Raw genomic sequence first — 13,234 nt, forward strand, 5'->3', positions numbered from 1 at the left:
TCCTAAATTATCTTTGAAAGTTTTATAATTGAAACATTCTGCTGAGATAAAGAAGAATACACATTTATGTGGGGAAAAAACATAAATAAATAAATTCAATTGTTTTCAACTGTCATTTCTTGATGCATGCATAAATGATGTGGCTTTATGTCACGGAAAATGTCTATACAGTCAGTTTTCTGGTGAAGCAACTCCCTCACCCCCCCACCCCTGCTAATGCGGGGGTCGCCTGTATTTGGTTTCATGGTTTCATTGGTCAAGGCACAGTAAAGCTGGGGTGATGTTGGTGGGATCATGCTGGAATTAAACATTACTCAGACCAGAACAGAACAGATCAAAACAGAAACGGAAAGGAACTCGATCTGAAAAGTCACCTATTCCTTTTCACCAGAGATGCTGTCTGACCCGCCGAGTTACTCCAACTTTTTGTGTGTTCCCCCCCCCCCCCCCCCCTTCCATCGTATCTGGCCAAATATTTCTAATTCAAATTCTACTAGGCTAAGCTAGTGAAATTATTTAGCAATCTCTTTCAAGGTTTTTCAACCCCCATCTTGCCTTTTCTACCAAGCTATATTCTTGCAGCAAACCAAGATGGTCGTATAAAATTGGAAGGACGAAATGTAGCATTTTTTTATTTGTACTTTCTGCTTTTTATCAGGAGCAAGTTTCTAATGAGAGCTCAAGTCGTCTACTCCTGATAATTTAGTTCTTGTGAAAGGGCACGCTTGACCTATGTTTTTGCTAATGCATGAAGTAACAATATCCACAGCATGACAGATGTTTTCCTCGGTAAACTGTGTCACTTTTCTGTCCTTTGTATTATAAATTAGTACTTTGGAATAGTTAATATTTTTGTCCCAAAGTAATTGTGTAAATGGAGATATTATCTCACTTTCTGCTGAATTGATTCTGCAGCTGTTATTTTTATTTGTCTACTGATAGACAGATCGAGTAATAAGCTATTCTTGTTGTTTCAGTCATAGTCAAATTGGTTCATTAGCTAATCTTTTTTCTTTTTCTTTGTTTCAGTATAATTAATGGATTTGCTTTGCCATTAAAAGAAGAGCACAAGGTTTTCCTGTTGAAAGTATTGTTACCACTTCACAAAGTAAAATCTCTCAGTGTCTATCATCCACAGGTAATCTGACATTTTGTTAATTATTGAAGTAGAGGTCCTTAAATATTTGAAGACGGGAATTTACAATTCCTCGTCGGACCTGTTTACGTGTTAATTCATTTTATCCGTTGTGGGCAAGTCAAAGTGTGATGTTGATTCCAAAGCGTGGTTTCATTTCTTTAATAAACTTAGGAAAAGGTTATTTAGTTCATCCTTTTAATCTTACTCTTGAGGATATCTCAATGTCCATTCAGAAATGCATCTTGTTGTCTATTGAGCCTACTTATACTAGATTTAGTGATATTTGCTTTTGTGATGACTTTTTGTATGTGTAATATATTTGAGAACTTTGAGCAGAACTATTTCATAAATCCTTAAACATTCTAATTTTCAAAGTTGCAAATGATCTTTTGCAGTTTAATATATCTGCTTATAATGCATTTTGCAATCCGCACCATTTTGTATTTGGTCAGGAAACATATGCATTTGGCCTCGGGTTCACTTGGTATTGGCCTGTCAACTGTTGATGGTCGTTCACACTGGTGTGATCTATGAATTTATCTGCAGGAATTTTAGAGTGGATCCGATGCTGAAACTTAAATGTACTTGGATCTAATTGTGTAAAGTGGAATAGTCACTTTAAAATATTTAGCAAAGAATATTCAGGTGAAGTTTTTTGAAATACGTCCCAATGTTTAAAACCACCATTACTGTTTTCCTTGTGCGAGATGGTGAGATCCAGACAGGAGAAAAGCTCGGGTGGCTTAAATTGAGGTGATGCCCCAGGAACTCTCTCAGGTTTTGACATTGGATCAGAACCGTGGCTTTGATATATGGAGTCATTTAAAACTAATATTTGATGTAATTTATTAAAAAGTAGTAACTAAGAAAGATTGATTCATGAGCTTGCTTTAAAGCACTTGCACATCATAAACAATAACTTTTCTATTCCTCTGGCTAAGAATCCTAGTTCAGATGAATGGGATCTCCATTCCATGCCAGATCTATGCTTTGATAGCATTGGAGAGGCAGTTTCCCTGCAGTCCTAGCAAGAACAGGCTCCATTACTAGACTCCATTTGGAGTGGGTGGAAGTGCCAGATTAGTTTCCATTTAAATGGCTGAACCAGAGCTGTGGACCGTGGCCAGGAAGATCAGGATGTACGTGATGAATGCTTGAAGCCAGGGATATAAGGATGTTATCATATCTTATCAATTTGCGATTGCTTTGGCATCAAACTGGGGATGCTTTTGTTTGACAAATAAAACGTATGATAGAAGAAAAATGTTCACAAAAGAAAGATTTTTGTTTCTGAAATTTGCTATGAAAATTACACAGAATAAAAAGGAAAATAATTTAACCTGCCTAACAAATTATTAAATGCACAACTATTTAATTTTTAAATATATAGTATAAGAAAATAACTGCAGATGCTGGTACAAATCAAAGTTTAAAAATATTGTGCTTTATGAAATATCCATAATGGGGCTAATGCTTTCTGCCAGTTCTCTATGGTGAGAACATAGCTCTTTATCTGCCTAATAACTAATTTCACTTTTTGACACTAATTTCACTTTTATTGCGGTAGATCCTAAGGTTAATGTATCACCACATAATCTTAAATTTTCTTTCTTGGCATTCTTCCGTGGCAAAAATTGCACTTATTGCACAAATTTGCAATTGTGAAGTTTCAGAATTTTCCATTTCACTGCTGAAGATATTGATGAATTTACTTTCTTGCTCAAATTATCCACATTGCACGCTACAGGTGTGCCATATTGTGTGAAAGAAATGGGTGACAGGATGAAACAATGTCTGGATGGCTTCAGAGATCTGTATAACCTATTTCATTGCCAGTCGCATGAGCACTTGGCTTCCATAATTCTGCGATGAGATGGATGCTATATATTTCGAAAGGGAAGGGGAAACCAGGGGGAAGCCTGTGTCCTTTGTGTATTTCCTGTTTTCAGTTGCAGAGTTGTTTGGTCTCACTTTTTGTTTTGTAAATAGTCAGCTGGTTTCATATGTTTTGTGCATTATTTGTGGAGGGGAAGAGTTCAATAGATCTACTTTCTGCTGCCTACTGTCCCAAATGATGGTATCAACATTCCGATGCTGAAAAATTAAAATACAGCATCATACGGTGCTGAGAAAAAATAATTTCAATTGATAGACATCTGCTGATATGCTGCAGTGTTTTGGCATTAATTAACAATTTCTCTAAACTCTCATCTGAGCATCTTAAAATTACTGGATTTTGTTGACAACTTTTCTCCAAATTTAATGCTGAATATATGCATAGACATTTACTGTGTTTCTGGTTTAATTAGTCAATTATCTGGCAAAGATCATAAATAAACGTGGTTGAAATCTATGATTTGGCATTAAACTTGCACCATGTGAAATCACTCGTGGAGTAACATACTGTGCATAAAGGCTGCTGCAAAGTAAGGAAACCTGCTACTTTAGCATTTGCTGTAAATGGAACAATGCACATTGCTTTAATCTGTTTCTCTTCTTTATGTAGCTGGCATACTGTGTGGTGCAATTCCTAGAAAAAGACAGCACTCTTACAGAACCTGTGAGTTAACCTTAATTATGTAATCAAAGTTTACTTTCCCGGAAGACTATTTTAAATTAAAGGGGGAAAATTATATTCCTTTATGAATGGGATTCATAATTATTGGGATTATGGTTTTGAAGACTTTTTTAATTTGGTCATAGAGTCATACAGCATGGAAACAGGCCCTTTGGCCAACTGGTCGATACTGACCAAGAAACCCATCTGAGCTAGTCCCATTTACCTGCCCATATCTCGCTGAACTTTTCCTATCCATGTCCAGGTGTCCATGTCGGTCCAGGTGTCTTTTTATCTGCCTCAACTACTTTCCCTGGCAGCTCATTGTATATGCCCACCACACTGTGTTTAAACAGTTGTCCCTCGGGTTCCTATAAAATCTTTACCCTCCCACCGTAAACCTATGCATGCTAATTCTTGATTCCCTTACCCTCAGAAAAAGACTGGATAGGGTAAATGCACATTCACCTCATGGTTTTGGACACACCCCTCGGCTTCCTGCCAAGGAATAAAGTCTCAGCATGCCCAACCTTTCCCAAAAGCTCAGGCCCTCGAGTCCTGACAACATCCTCCAATCTTCTTTGCATCCTTTCCAGCTTATTGGCATCTTTCCTATAGCAGGGCGACCAAAACAGAGTGCAATATTCCAAGTGCGGTCTCGCCAAGGCCTGGAGAGAGTGAAAGTGGAGAGGATGTTTCCACTACTGGGAGAGTTTTGGACCAGAGGCCATAGTCTCAGAATTAAAAGTGCATACCTTTAGAAAGGAGATGAGGAGGAATTTCTTTAGCCAGATGGTGGTGAATCTGTAGAATTCACTGCCACAGATGGCTGTGGAGGCTTAATCAATAGATATTTTAATGGTGTAGATTAGTACAGGTGTCAGGGATTATGGGGAGAAGGTAGGAGAATGGTGTTGAGAGGGATAGATCAGCCATGGTTGAATGGCAGAATAGGACTTGATGGGCTGAATGGCCTAATTCTGCTCCTAGAAGTTATGAACCAACATCTTGTATAACCGTAACATAATGTTCCAACTTCTATACTCTATTCTCTGACGGAAGAAGAGCAATCATGCCTCCTCCTTCCTGCTCCCATCCAGCAGAAGATACAGAAGATTGAAAGCGCGTGCCACCAGACTCAGGAACAGCTTCCTCCTCTCTGTTATCAGGCTTTTGAGCAGTCCTTCTGTTCGCTAGGGTATTGTCTGATTCTGTCTATGACAACTGATCTGCTGCAAAGCTGCTATGTATTGTACTCTACTTTGACTTGATTGTATTTGTGTTTTGTATTATGTGATCTGACTGGATAGTATGTTAGACGATGCTTTTCATTGCACCTCGGTACACTTGACAATAACACCAAACTTATCACCACCTTCAGGAAACTGTGCTCCTGGATCCCTCTGCTCTACAACAATGCCCAGGCCCCCACTGTTCTCTGTGAAGCTCCTCCCCTGGATTGACTTCCCAAAGTGCAACACCTCACACTTATCTGAATTAAACTCCATTAGCCTTACTTGGCCCACTTGCCCAGCTGATCAAGATTCCACTGTAATTCTTGATAACCATCTTCACAGACTACAATATCTATTTTAGCCTCATCTGCAAACTTACTAATCGTGCTGTGTACATTGTACCGATCCCTGAGGGACACCACTAATCACAGGCCTCCAGTCCAATAAACAACTTTTAACCACCACCCTCTGTTTCCTACCATGAAGCCAATTCTCTATCCAGATGGCTAGCTCTCCCTGGATCTCATGCAATCTAACCTTGTAGAGCAGCTGAACCTTATCGAAAGCCTTGCTGAAATCTATATAGATAATGTCTATGGCCTGCCCTCGTCAAGTTTTTTAGTTGCTTCTAAAATCTCAATTTAGTCCCTGAGACTCAATCGCCCATGTACAAACCATGCTGACTATCCCTAATCAACCCTGTCTACCCAAATGCATGACTCTCAGAATCCTCTCCAGGAATCCATTTCACAATTTTCTTGAAAATATTCTCCTTGGGTCTTCATAAAGTCTATAAAGTATTCAAACTTGACAAATTGAATATCTTGTTCAAAGGATTGTTTTTCCATCTAACTTATGAAGTAAGGATACTTGATATCTTAGACTACAAAAGCCATTAATTAAGCAAGGAGGCAGGAGCAGGTGCCGTATAATATTTGTGATACATTTTAATACGAGGAGTAGAAAAGCAAATTATTTTCAGAAGGATGAAAACAAATGGTGACGTTCTCTCTGCACGTCAGTGCTGTTTACAGAATAATGGAATGAGGCAGAATTGAGAATAAGAGTATGTGGTAGGTTTTCAATATTGAGATATGATTGAAAACAAAGAATTTCAAATAATTATTCTTACTTTCATTCAATGTTACTGCTACTTGTAGATTCTAAGCAGATTAACATGTTTCAAAATTTTCAAATTGTTGAGTTTCAATGCTGTTCTGACTTTCATAGGTGGTTATGGCATTGCTCAAGTATTGGCCAAAGACACACAGCCCGAAAGAAGTGATGTTTCTAAATGAACTGGAAGAGATCTTGGATGTCATTGAACCTTCAGAATTTGTAAAAGTCATGGAGCCTTTGTTTCGCCAGCTGGCAAAATGTGTTTCCAGTCCTCATTTTCAGGTGAGTATTAAGTTACACAGAATATTGAGATATAATTTAACTTGCATCTTATTTTTGATTTGAAACAAACATCGTCAGTCTACAAACTCTGGTTTAATGTAAAGCTGGAAATTGCAGCTGAAAATTCTAAAATACTTGTGTCCATGTTTCTTACTCCATTTTTGATCTCCATTGTAGGTGGCAGAACGAGCCCTTTACTACTGGAATAACGAATACATCATGAGCCTTATCAGCGACAATGCAGCCAAGATCTTGCCCATTATGTTCCCATCCTTGTATCGTAATTCAAAGACACATTGGAACAAGTAAGAGGACAACTTTTGTGTTGCATTTGGCCCTTTGCTCAGTTCAAAAGCAGCATACAATCTTTAAAAATAAGCTGTACTACAGTGGTACAGTGAAAAGTTTTTTTGTTGCGTGCTAACCAGTCAGCGGAAAGACAATCCTTTTGTTTTATTTCAAAATATACTTTATTCGAGAAATAAATATATACAAAACAATACATGATTATGATCAATCCATTACAGTGCATAGATACATGATAAAGGAATAACGTTTAGTGCCAGGTAGAGTCAGCAAAGTCTGGTCAAGGATAGTCTGAGGGACATCAAAGAGGTAGATAGTAGTTCAGCACTTAATTGCCTGATAACAGCTGGGAAGAAACTCCCTGAATCTGGTGGTGTGCATTTTCACACTTCTTTACCTATTGCCTGAGCAGAGAGGGGAGAAGAGGGAGTGGCCAGGGTGTGACTTGCGTGTGATTTCCGTGGCCAACTGCGGGTTGGTATCTCAACCGACCAGCGGCCTCGGCGAACCATCCCAGTACTGTTGGAGGCCTGTGTCGGGCGATGGGGGTTGACGGACACTTCCTGCTGTACTGCATTTTCGGCAGATTCGGCAAATCTGGTCGGTGGGTGAGCCCGGCAGTCCTGCCAGGTACCTCAGCCCCGTGGGTGTCCCTCTGTCTCTCATCGAGAGTTCCGAGGGAAACTCGCTAACTGGCGCCTGGGCTGCCCATGTAAGACTTGCAGGTTTCTAGCAGTCCATGGTGCAGTAGAGACATGGGAGGGGTATAATTAGTGTGTCAGAGGTGTATTGTTATATTATTATGTGACCTCTGTTGGTCTGGCAACACGGATAACACCACAAGTCTCTGGAGCTAAGGATGCTGGAAAATTGGTGGTGGGACCTGTACATCATTACTTTAGTTTGGAAGAGAGCATGAGTTTAAACTTTTATTAATAGATGTCCAGTTTAGGTTAATCACAAATTTCACTGGAGTCAGTGTGTAGGAAAGAACTGCAGATGTGCAGTTTAAATCGAAGATAGATACAAAATGCTGGAGTAATTCAGCGGGGCAGGCAGCATTTCCGGAGAGAAGGAATGGGTGACGTTTCAGGTCGAGACTCTTCTTCAGATTGTTGTCAGGAGAGTGGGCAGTAGAGAGATAAAATGTAGTCGGAGACAGTAAGACTGGTCGGCGAACTGGGAAGGGGATGGAGAGAGAGGGAAAACAAGGGCTACTTGAAGTTGGAGAAGTCAATGTTCATAACGCTGGGGTGTAAGCTGCCCAAGTGAAATATGAGGTACTGTTCCTCCAATTTGCGCTGGGCCTCACTCTGACAATGGAGGAGGCCCAGGACAGAAAGGTCGGTGTGGGAATAGGAGGGGGAGTTAGTGTTGAGCAACTGGGAGATTAGGTAGGTTTAGGCGGACTGAGCGGAGGTGTTCAGCGAAACAATCGCCGAGCCTGCGCTTGGTCTCGCCGATATACGGGAGTCCACACCTGTAACAACGGACACAGGGGTAGGCCATTGGGGCAGTCCAGAACCAGGGGCCACAGTTTAGGAATAATTAGAACGGAGATGAGGAAGAACTTTTTCACTCAGAGAGTGGTGAAGGTGTGGAATTCTCTGCCTCAGAAGGCAGTGGAGGCCAGTTCGTTGGATGCTTTCAAGAGAGAGCTGGATAGAGCTCTTAAGGATAGCGGAGTGAGGGGGTATGGGGAGAAGGCAGGAACGGGGTACTGATTGAGAGTGATCAGCCATGATCGCATTGAATGGCAGTGCTGGCTCGAAGGGCTGAATGGCCTACTCCTGCACCTATTGTCTATTGTCTATAGTAGATGAGGTTGGAGGAGGTGCAAGTGAACCTTTGCCTCGCCTGAAAAGACTGTCAAAGTCCTTTAACGGAGTTGAGGGGGGGAGGTATATGGACAGGTGTTGCATCTCCTGCGGTTGCAGGGGAAAGTACCTGGGGAGGGGGTGGTTTTGGAGGGAAGGGACGAGTTGACCAGGGAGTTGCGGAGGGAACGGTCTCTGCGGAAAATGGAAAGGGGTGGAGATAGGATGATGTAGCTGGTAGTGGGATCCCGTTGGAGGTGAGGAATATGTCGGAAGATTATGTGCTGTGTGCGAGGGCTGGTGGTGTGGAAGGTGAAGACAAGGAGGACTCTGTCCCTGTTACGAATGGGGGGAGGGGGAGCAAGAGTGGAGCTGTGGGATATCGAGGAGACCTTAGTGAGGGCCCCTGTTCCCTAAAGAATGTGGATTTCTCCAATGACCTGATATGGATGCGGCGTAGATGGAGGAACTGGGGATAAAGTCTTTACAGGAAGCAGGGTGGGAAGAAGTGTAGTCTAGACAGCTATGGCAATTGGTGGTTTTATAATAGATGTCAGTCGTTAGTCTGTCCTGTGATGGAGACAATGAGATCAAGAAACGGTTGGGAGATGTCGGAGGTGATCCAAGTGAATTTGAGTGCAGATGGAAATTAGTAGTAAAGTTAATGAAGTCAGTGAGTTCTGCATGGGTGCAGGAGGTAGCACCGATGCAGTCATCAGTGTAGTGGAGGTAGAGTTTGGGGATAGGGCCAGTGCACGCTTGGAACAGGGTTTGTTCGACGTACCCTACAAAAAGGCAGGCAAAGCTGGGACCCATGCGAGTGCCCATAGCCACTCCTTAGATTTGGAGGAAGTGGGAGGAGTCGAAGGAGAAGTTATTAAAGGTGAGGACCAGTTCTGCTAGGCGGTGGAGAGTGTTAGTAGTGGGAAATTGGCTGGTTCTGCAGTCGAGGGTGAAACAAAGGGGTTTCCTGGTGGGGGATGGAGGTGTAGAGTGACTGAATGCCCGTAGTAAAGATGAGGGAATTGGGGCTAGGAAAATGGAAGTCAATAAAGGGACAAAGGGCATGTGAGTTGTCTTGGACATAGGTCGCGAGAGATTAGACCAGTGGGGATAGGATGGAGTCGAGGTATGTGGAAATTAATTCAGTGGGACAGGTGCAAGCAGAAACAATGGGTCTGCCAGGGCAGTTCTGTTGTACGTGACGGCTGATGGGGTGGAAGGTGAGGACTAGGGGGAGTTTGTCTCTGTTATGACTGGAGGGAGGGGGAGCAAGGGCGGAGCTGCAGGGTTTCAAGGAGACACATGTGGGGGCCTCATCTATGATGGGAGAGGAGAACCTCTGTTCCATAAAGAATGAGGACATCTCCGATGTTCTGGTATGGAACACCTCATCTTGGGCACAGCTGCAGCATATATGGTGGAATTGGGAGTAGGGGATAGAGTCTTTGCAGGAAGCAGGGTGGGAAGAAGTGTAGTTGAGATAGTTGTGAGAGTCAGTGGGTTTGTGATAGACATCAGTCGATAGTCTATCTCCTGTGATGGAGACGGTGAGATCAAGAAAGGGGAGGGAGGTGTCGGAGATGGTCCAAGTGAATTTGAGTGCAGGATGGAAATTGGTGGTCAACTTAATGAAGTCCATGAGTTCTGCATGGGTGCAGGAGGTATCACTGATGCAGTCATCAATGTAACAGAAATAGAGTTTGGGGATAGGGCCAGTGCACAGGGATTTTCAACATACCCTACAAAGAGGCAGGCATAGCTGGGGCCCATGCGAGTGCCCATAACTACGCCTTTGATTTGGAGGAAGTGGGAGGAGTCGAAGGAAAAGTTGTTAAGGGTACGGACCAGCTCTGCTAGGCGGAGGAGAGTGTTAGTAGATGGAAATTGGCTGGTTCTGCGGTCGAGGAAGAAACGGAGGGCTTTAAGACCTTCCTGGTGGGAGATGGAGGTGTAGAGTGACTGAACATCCATAGTAAAGATGAGTTAGTAGGGGCCTGGAAAACAGAAGAGAGGAAGGGTGTATGAGGTGTCTTGGACATAGATAGGGAGGGATTGGACCAGGGGGCATAGGATGGAGTCGAGGTATGTGGAAATTAATTCAGTGGGACAGGAACAAGCTGAAACAATGGGTCTGCCAGGGCAGTTCTGTTTGTGGATTTTGGGGAGAAGTAATCAGTATGGTGTAACCAAACTTAATTTAACATTTTATGAATATAGGACTATACATGGATTAATTTACAATGCTTTGAAACTCTTTATGGAAATGAATCAGAAACTTTTTGATGACTGCACTCAACAGTTCAAAGCGGAAAGGCAAAAGTAAGTCCACCTATCTAGACATATCTGTCATTTTTATTCTTGCATGAAGTTGTATTGTACACGTTGTCATACTCGTATGCAATAGGGCCCAAATTCTATACTTTTTAATACAGCAACACAGAGGACCATTGAACAGGTAGAGAATGTCCATTCAGTAAACTATTTAAAAAAATCAAATCTGATAATGGTTCATATTCTTCCATGGCATGTTGTAAAATTTAATTATTTAATAAATATAGAATGATAGCAGTAATAAAATTTCAACCTGTTAATTGTTAATTTGATATAATTAGTTTCTTGCACATGGGCCTTACTTGTGATTTCTTAGCAGAAATTAGAAATTTTTAATTATGTAAAAATATGTATCACCTAAAGCTTTTGTTGCAATTAATTTTTGTTACTTGAGAAAAATTCTACATATTTTCTGAGAGATGTTTTTTCCACTTCGTCGTGCTTAGATTGATATTTTATACAGCCTGGATATAGTCTCAACTCGTCCATGCTGAGCTAATGCCATTCACCTACCTTTGGCCCGTTGCCCTCAACCTTTCATATCGATATGCCTGTCCAAATGTCTTTTAAAAATTATAATTGTACTTACCCCTCGGATACCTGTTAAATCTTTTCCCCCGTGCCTGCAACCTATGCCCTCTAGTTTTAGACTAGAGGGTTATTGCTATTGAGGGCGTGCAGCGTAGGTTTACTCGGTTAATTCCCGGAATGGCGGGACTGTCATATATTGAAAGACTGGAGCGACTAGGCTTGTATACACAGGAACTTAGAAGGATGAGAGGAGATCTTATCGAAACATATAAGATTATTAAGGGGTTAGACACGTTAGAGGCAGGAAACATGGTCCCAATGTTGGGGGAGTCCAGAACAAGGGGCCACAGTTTAAGAATAAGGGATAGGCCATTTAGAACTGAGATGAGGAAAAACTTTTTCAGTCAGAGAGTTGTGAATCTGTGGAATTCTCTGCCTCAGAAGGCAGTGGAGGCCAATTCTCTGAATGCATTCAAGAAAGAGCTAGATAGAGCTCTTAAGGATAGCGGAGTCAGGGGATATGGGGAGAAGGCAGGAACGGGGTACTGATTGAGAATGATCAGCCATGATCACATTGAATGGCGGTGCTGGCTCGAAGGGCCGAATGGCCTCCTCCTGCACCTATTGTCTATTGTCTAGACTCCTACCCTGGAAAAAAGACTAAAACTATCTACTCTATGCCACTCATAATTTTATATAGCCTCTACAACCCCTTACAGAGGTTGCATAATGATGCTCATGGTTGTCCCATGGTGTAAATCTCTAACGCTTGGCTGCTTTCTGCCCACTAACAGCTCTCCGCACAGTTGACAATGTCACTGAAATTGTTGCAGCTTTTTCATCTTGCTCTGGCTGAGAAAATCTGTTCACTTATTTCATTGTTGATGTGTTTACTTTAGTTGCCTATTAAATTTTATATGATTTTAGGGAGAAAGCAAAATTGAAAGAACGTGAGGAGGCATGGCTCAAAATAGAGAATCTAGCTAAAGCAAATCCACAGGTATGTTTTTTTAATTTTTGGAATAACAGCCAAAACATTACGACCACTGACAGGTGAAGTGAATAACATTGTTTATCTTGTTACAATTGTACCTGTCTAGGGGTGGGATATATTAGGCAGCAAGTGAACAGTCAGTTCTTGAAGTTGATGTGTTGGATGCAGGAGAAATGGGCAGAGGTAAAGACCTGAACGACTTTGACAAGGGCCAAATTGTTATGGCCAGACAACTGGGTCAGATCATCTCTGAAACGGCAAGGCTTGTGGGGTGCTCCCGGTCAGCAGTGGTGAGTACCTACTGACAGTGGTCCGAGGAGGGACAAACCACAAACCGCGGTGCGACAGGGTGTTGGGCGCCCAAGGCTCATCGATGCGGGAGGGCAACGAAGGCTATCCTGTCTGGTCCGGACCGATAGAAGGTCTACTGTGGCACAAGTCACAGAAAATTTTAATGGTGGTCACGGGAGGAATACACAGTGCATCGCACACTGCTGCGTATGGGGCTGCACACGGAGGACCAACAGCATATATTAGGCAGGTGGTCATAATGTTATGACTGATGGTCACCACATGCTGCAATAAATAAGATAGCAACTTCATTTTATTTTAATGCTGAACAATTTTGATTGTTAGCTGGTTAAACAAGTCCACCTTGTTTCTAAAGAACAAATTCAAAAATAAAATTAAATGGATTAATTCATTTTGCAAACTTTAAATATTGAGGTTTGCCTTGTAAACCTGTGTTAATTGTTGATTTACATATGGTTTTAGAATTGTCATATTTCTGATTTATTATATTATGCCTGCTATCTTTAATACCAGCTTTTCACAGCGATGTGTTGGAATTACATATGTTGATTTCAGGCTTCAGAGTTTAACCATAAAATTAGTAACTTGAGAAAAGTGTTAGTATTATTT

General features: G+C 41.8%; 1 protein-coding gene across 1 annotated transcript in view; it reads left to right on the forward strand.

Moving 5' to 3' along the window:
* ppp2r5ca (protein phosphatase 2, regulatory subunit B', gamma a) overlaps positions 1-13,234 on the forward strand; it is a 50,394-nt gene that overhangs the window by 23,804 nt on the left and 13,356 nt on the right. Inside the window, exons 6-11 of the mRNA XM_078406035.1 lie at positions 1,030-1,138; positions 3,645-3,698; positions 6,161-6,331; positions 6,509-6,636; positions 10,675-10,776; positions 12,247-12,319. Of these exons, the coding sequence (XP_078262161.1) occupies positions 1,030-1,138; positions 3,645-3,698; positions 6,161-6,331; positions 6,509-6,636; positions 10,675-10,776; positions 12,247-12,319 (637 nt within the window). The remainder of the gene's footprint in view (positions 1-1,029; positions 1,139-3,644; positions 3,699-6,160; positions 6,332-6,508; positions 6,637-10,674; positions 10,777-12,246; positions 12,320-13,234) is intronic.

The sequence above is a fragment of the Rhinoraja longicauda genome, chromosome 10, assembly GCF_053455715.1.
Source record: "Rhinoraja longicauda isolate Sanriku21f chromosome 10, sRhiLon1.1, whole genome shotgun sequence".
Classification (NCBI taxonomy): Eukaryota; Metazoa; Chordata; class Chondrichthyes; order Rajiformes; family Arhynchobatidae; genus Rhinoraja; species Rhinoraja longicauda.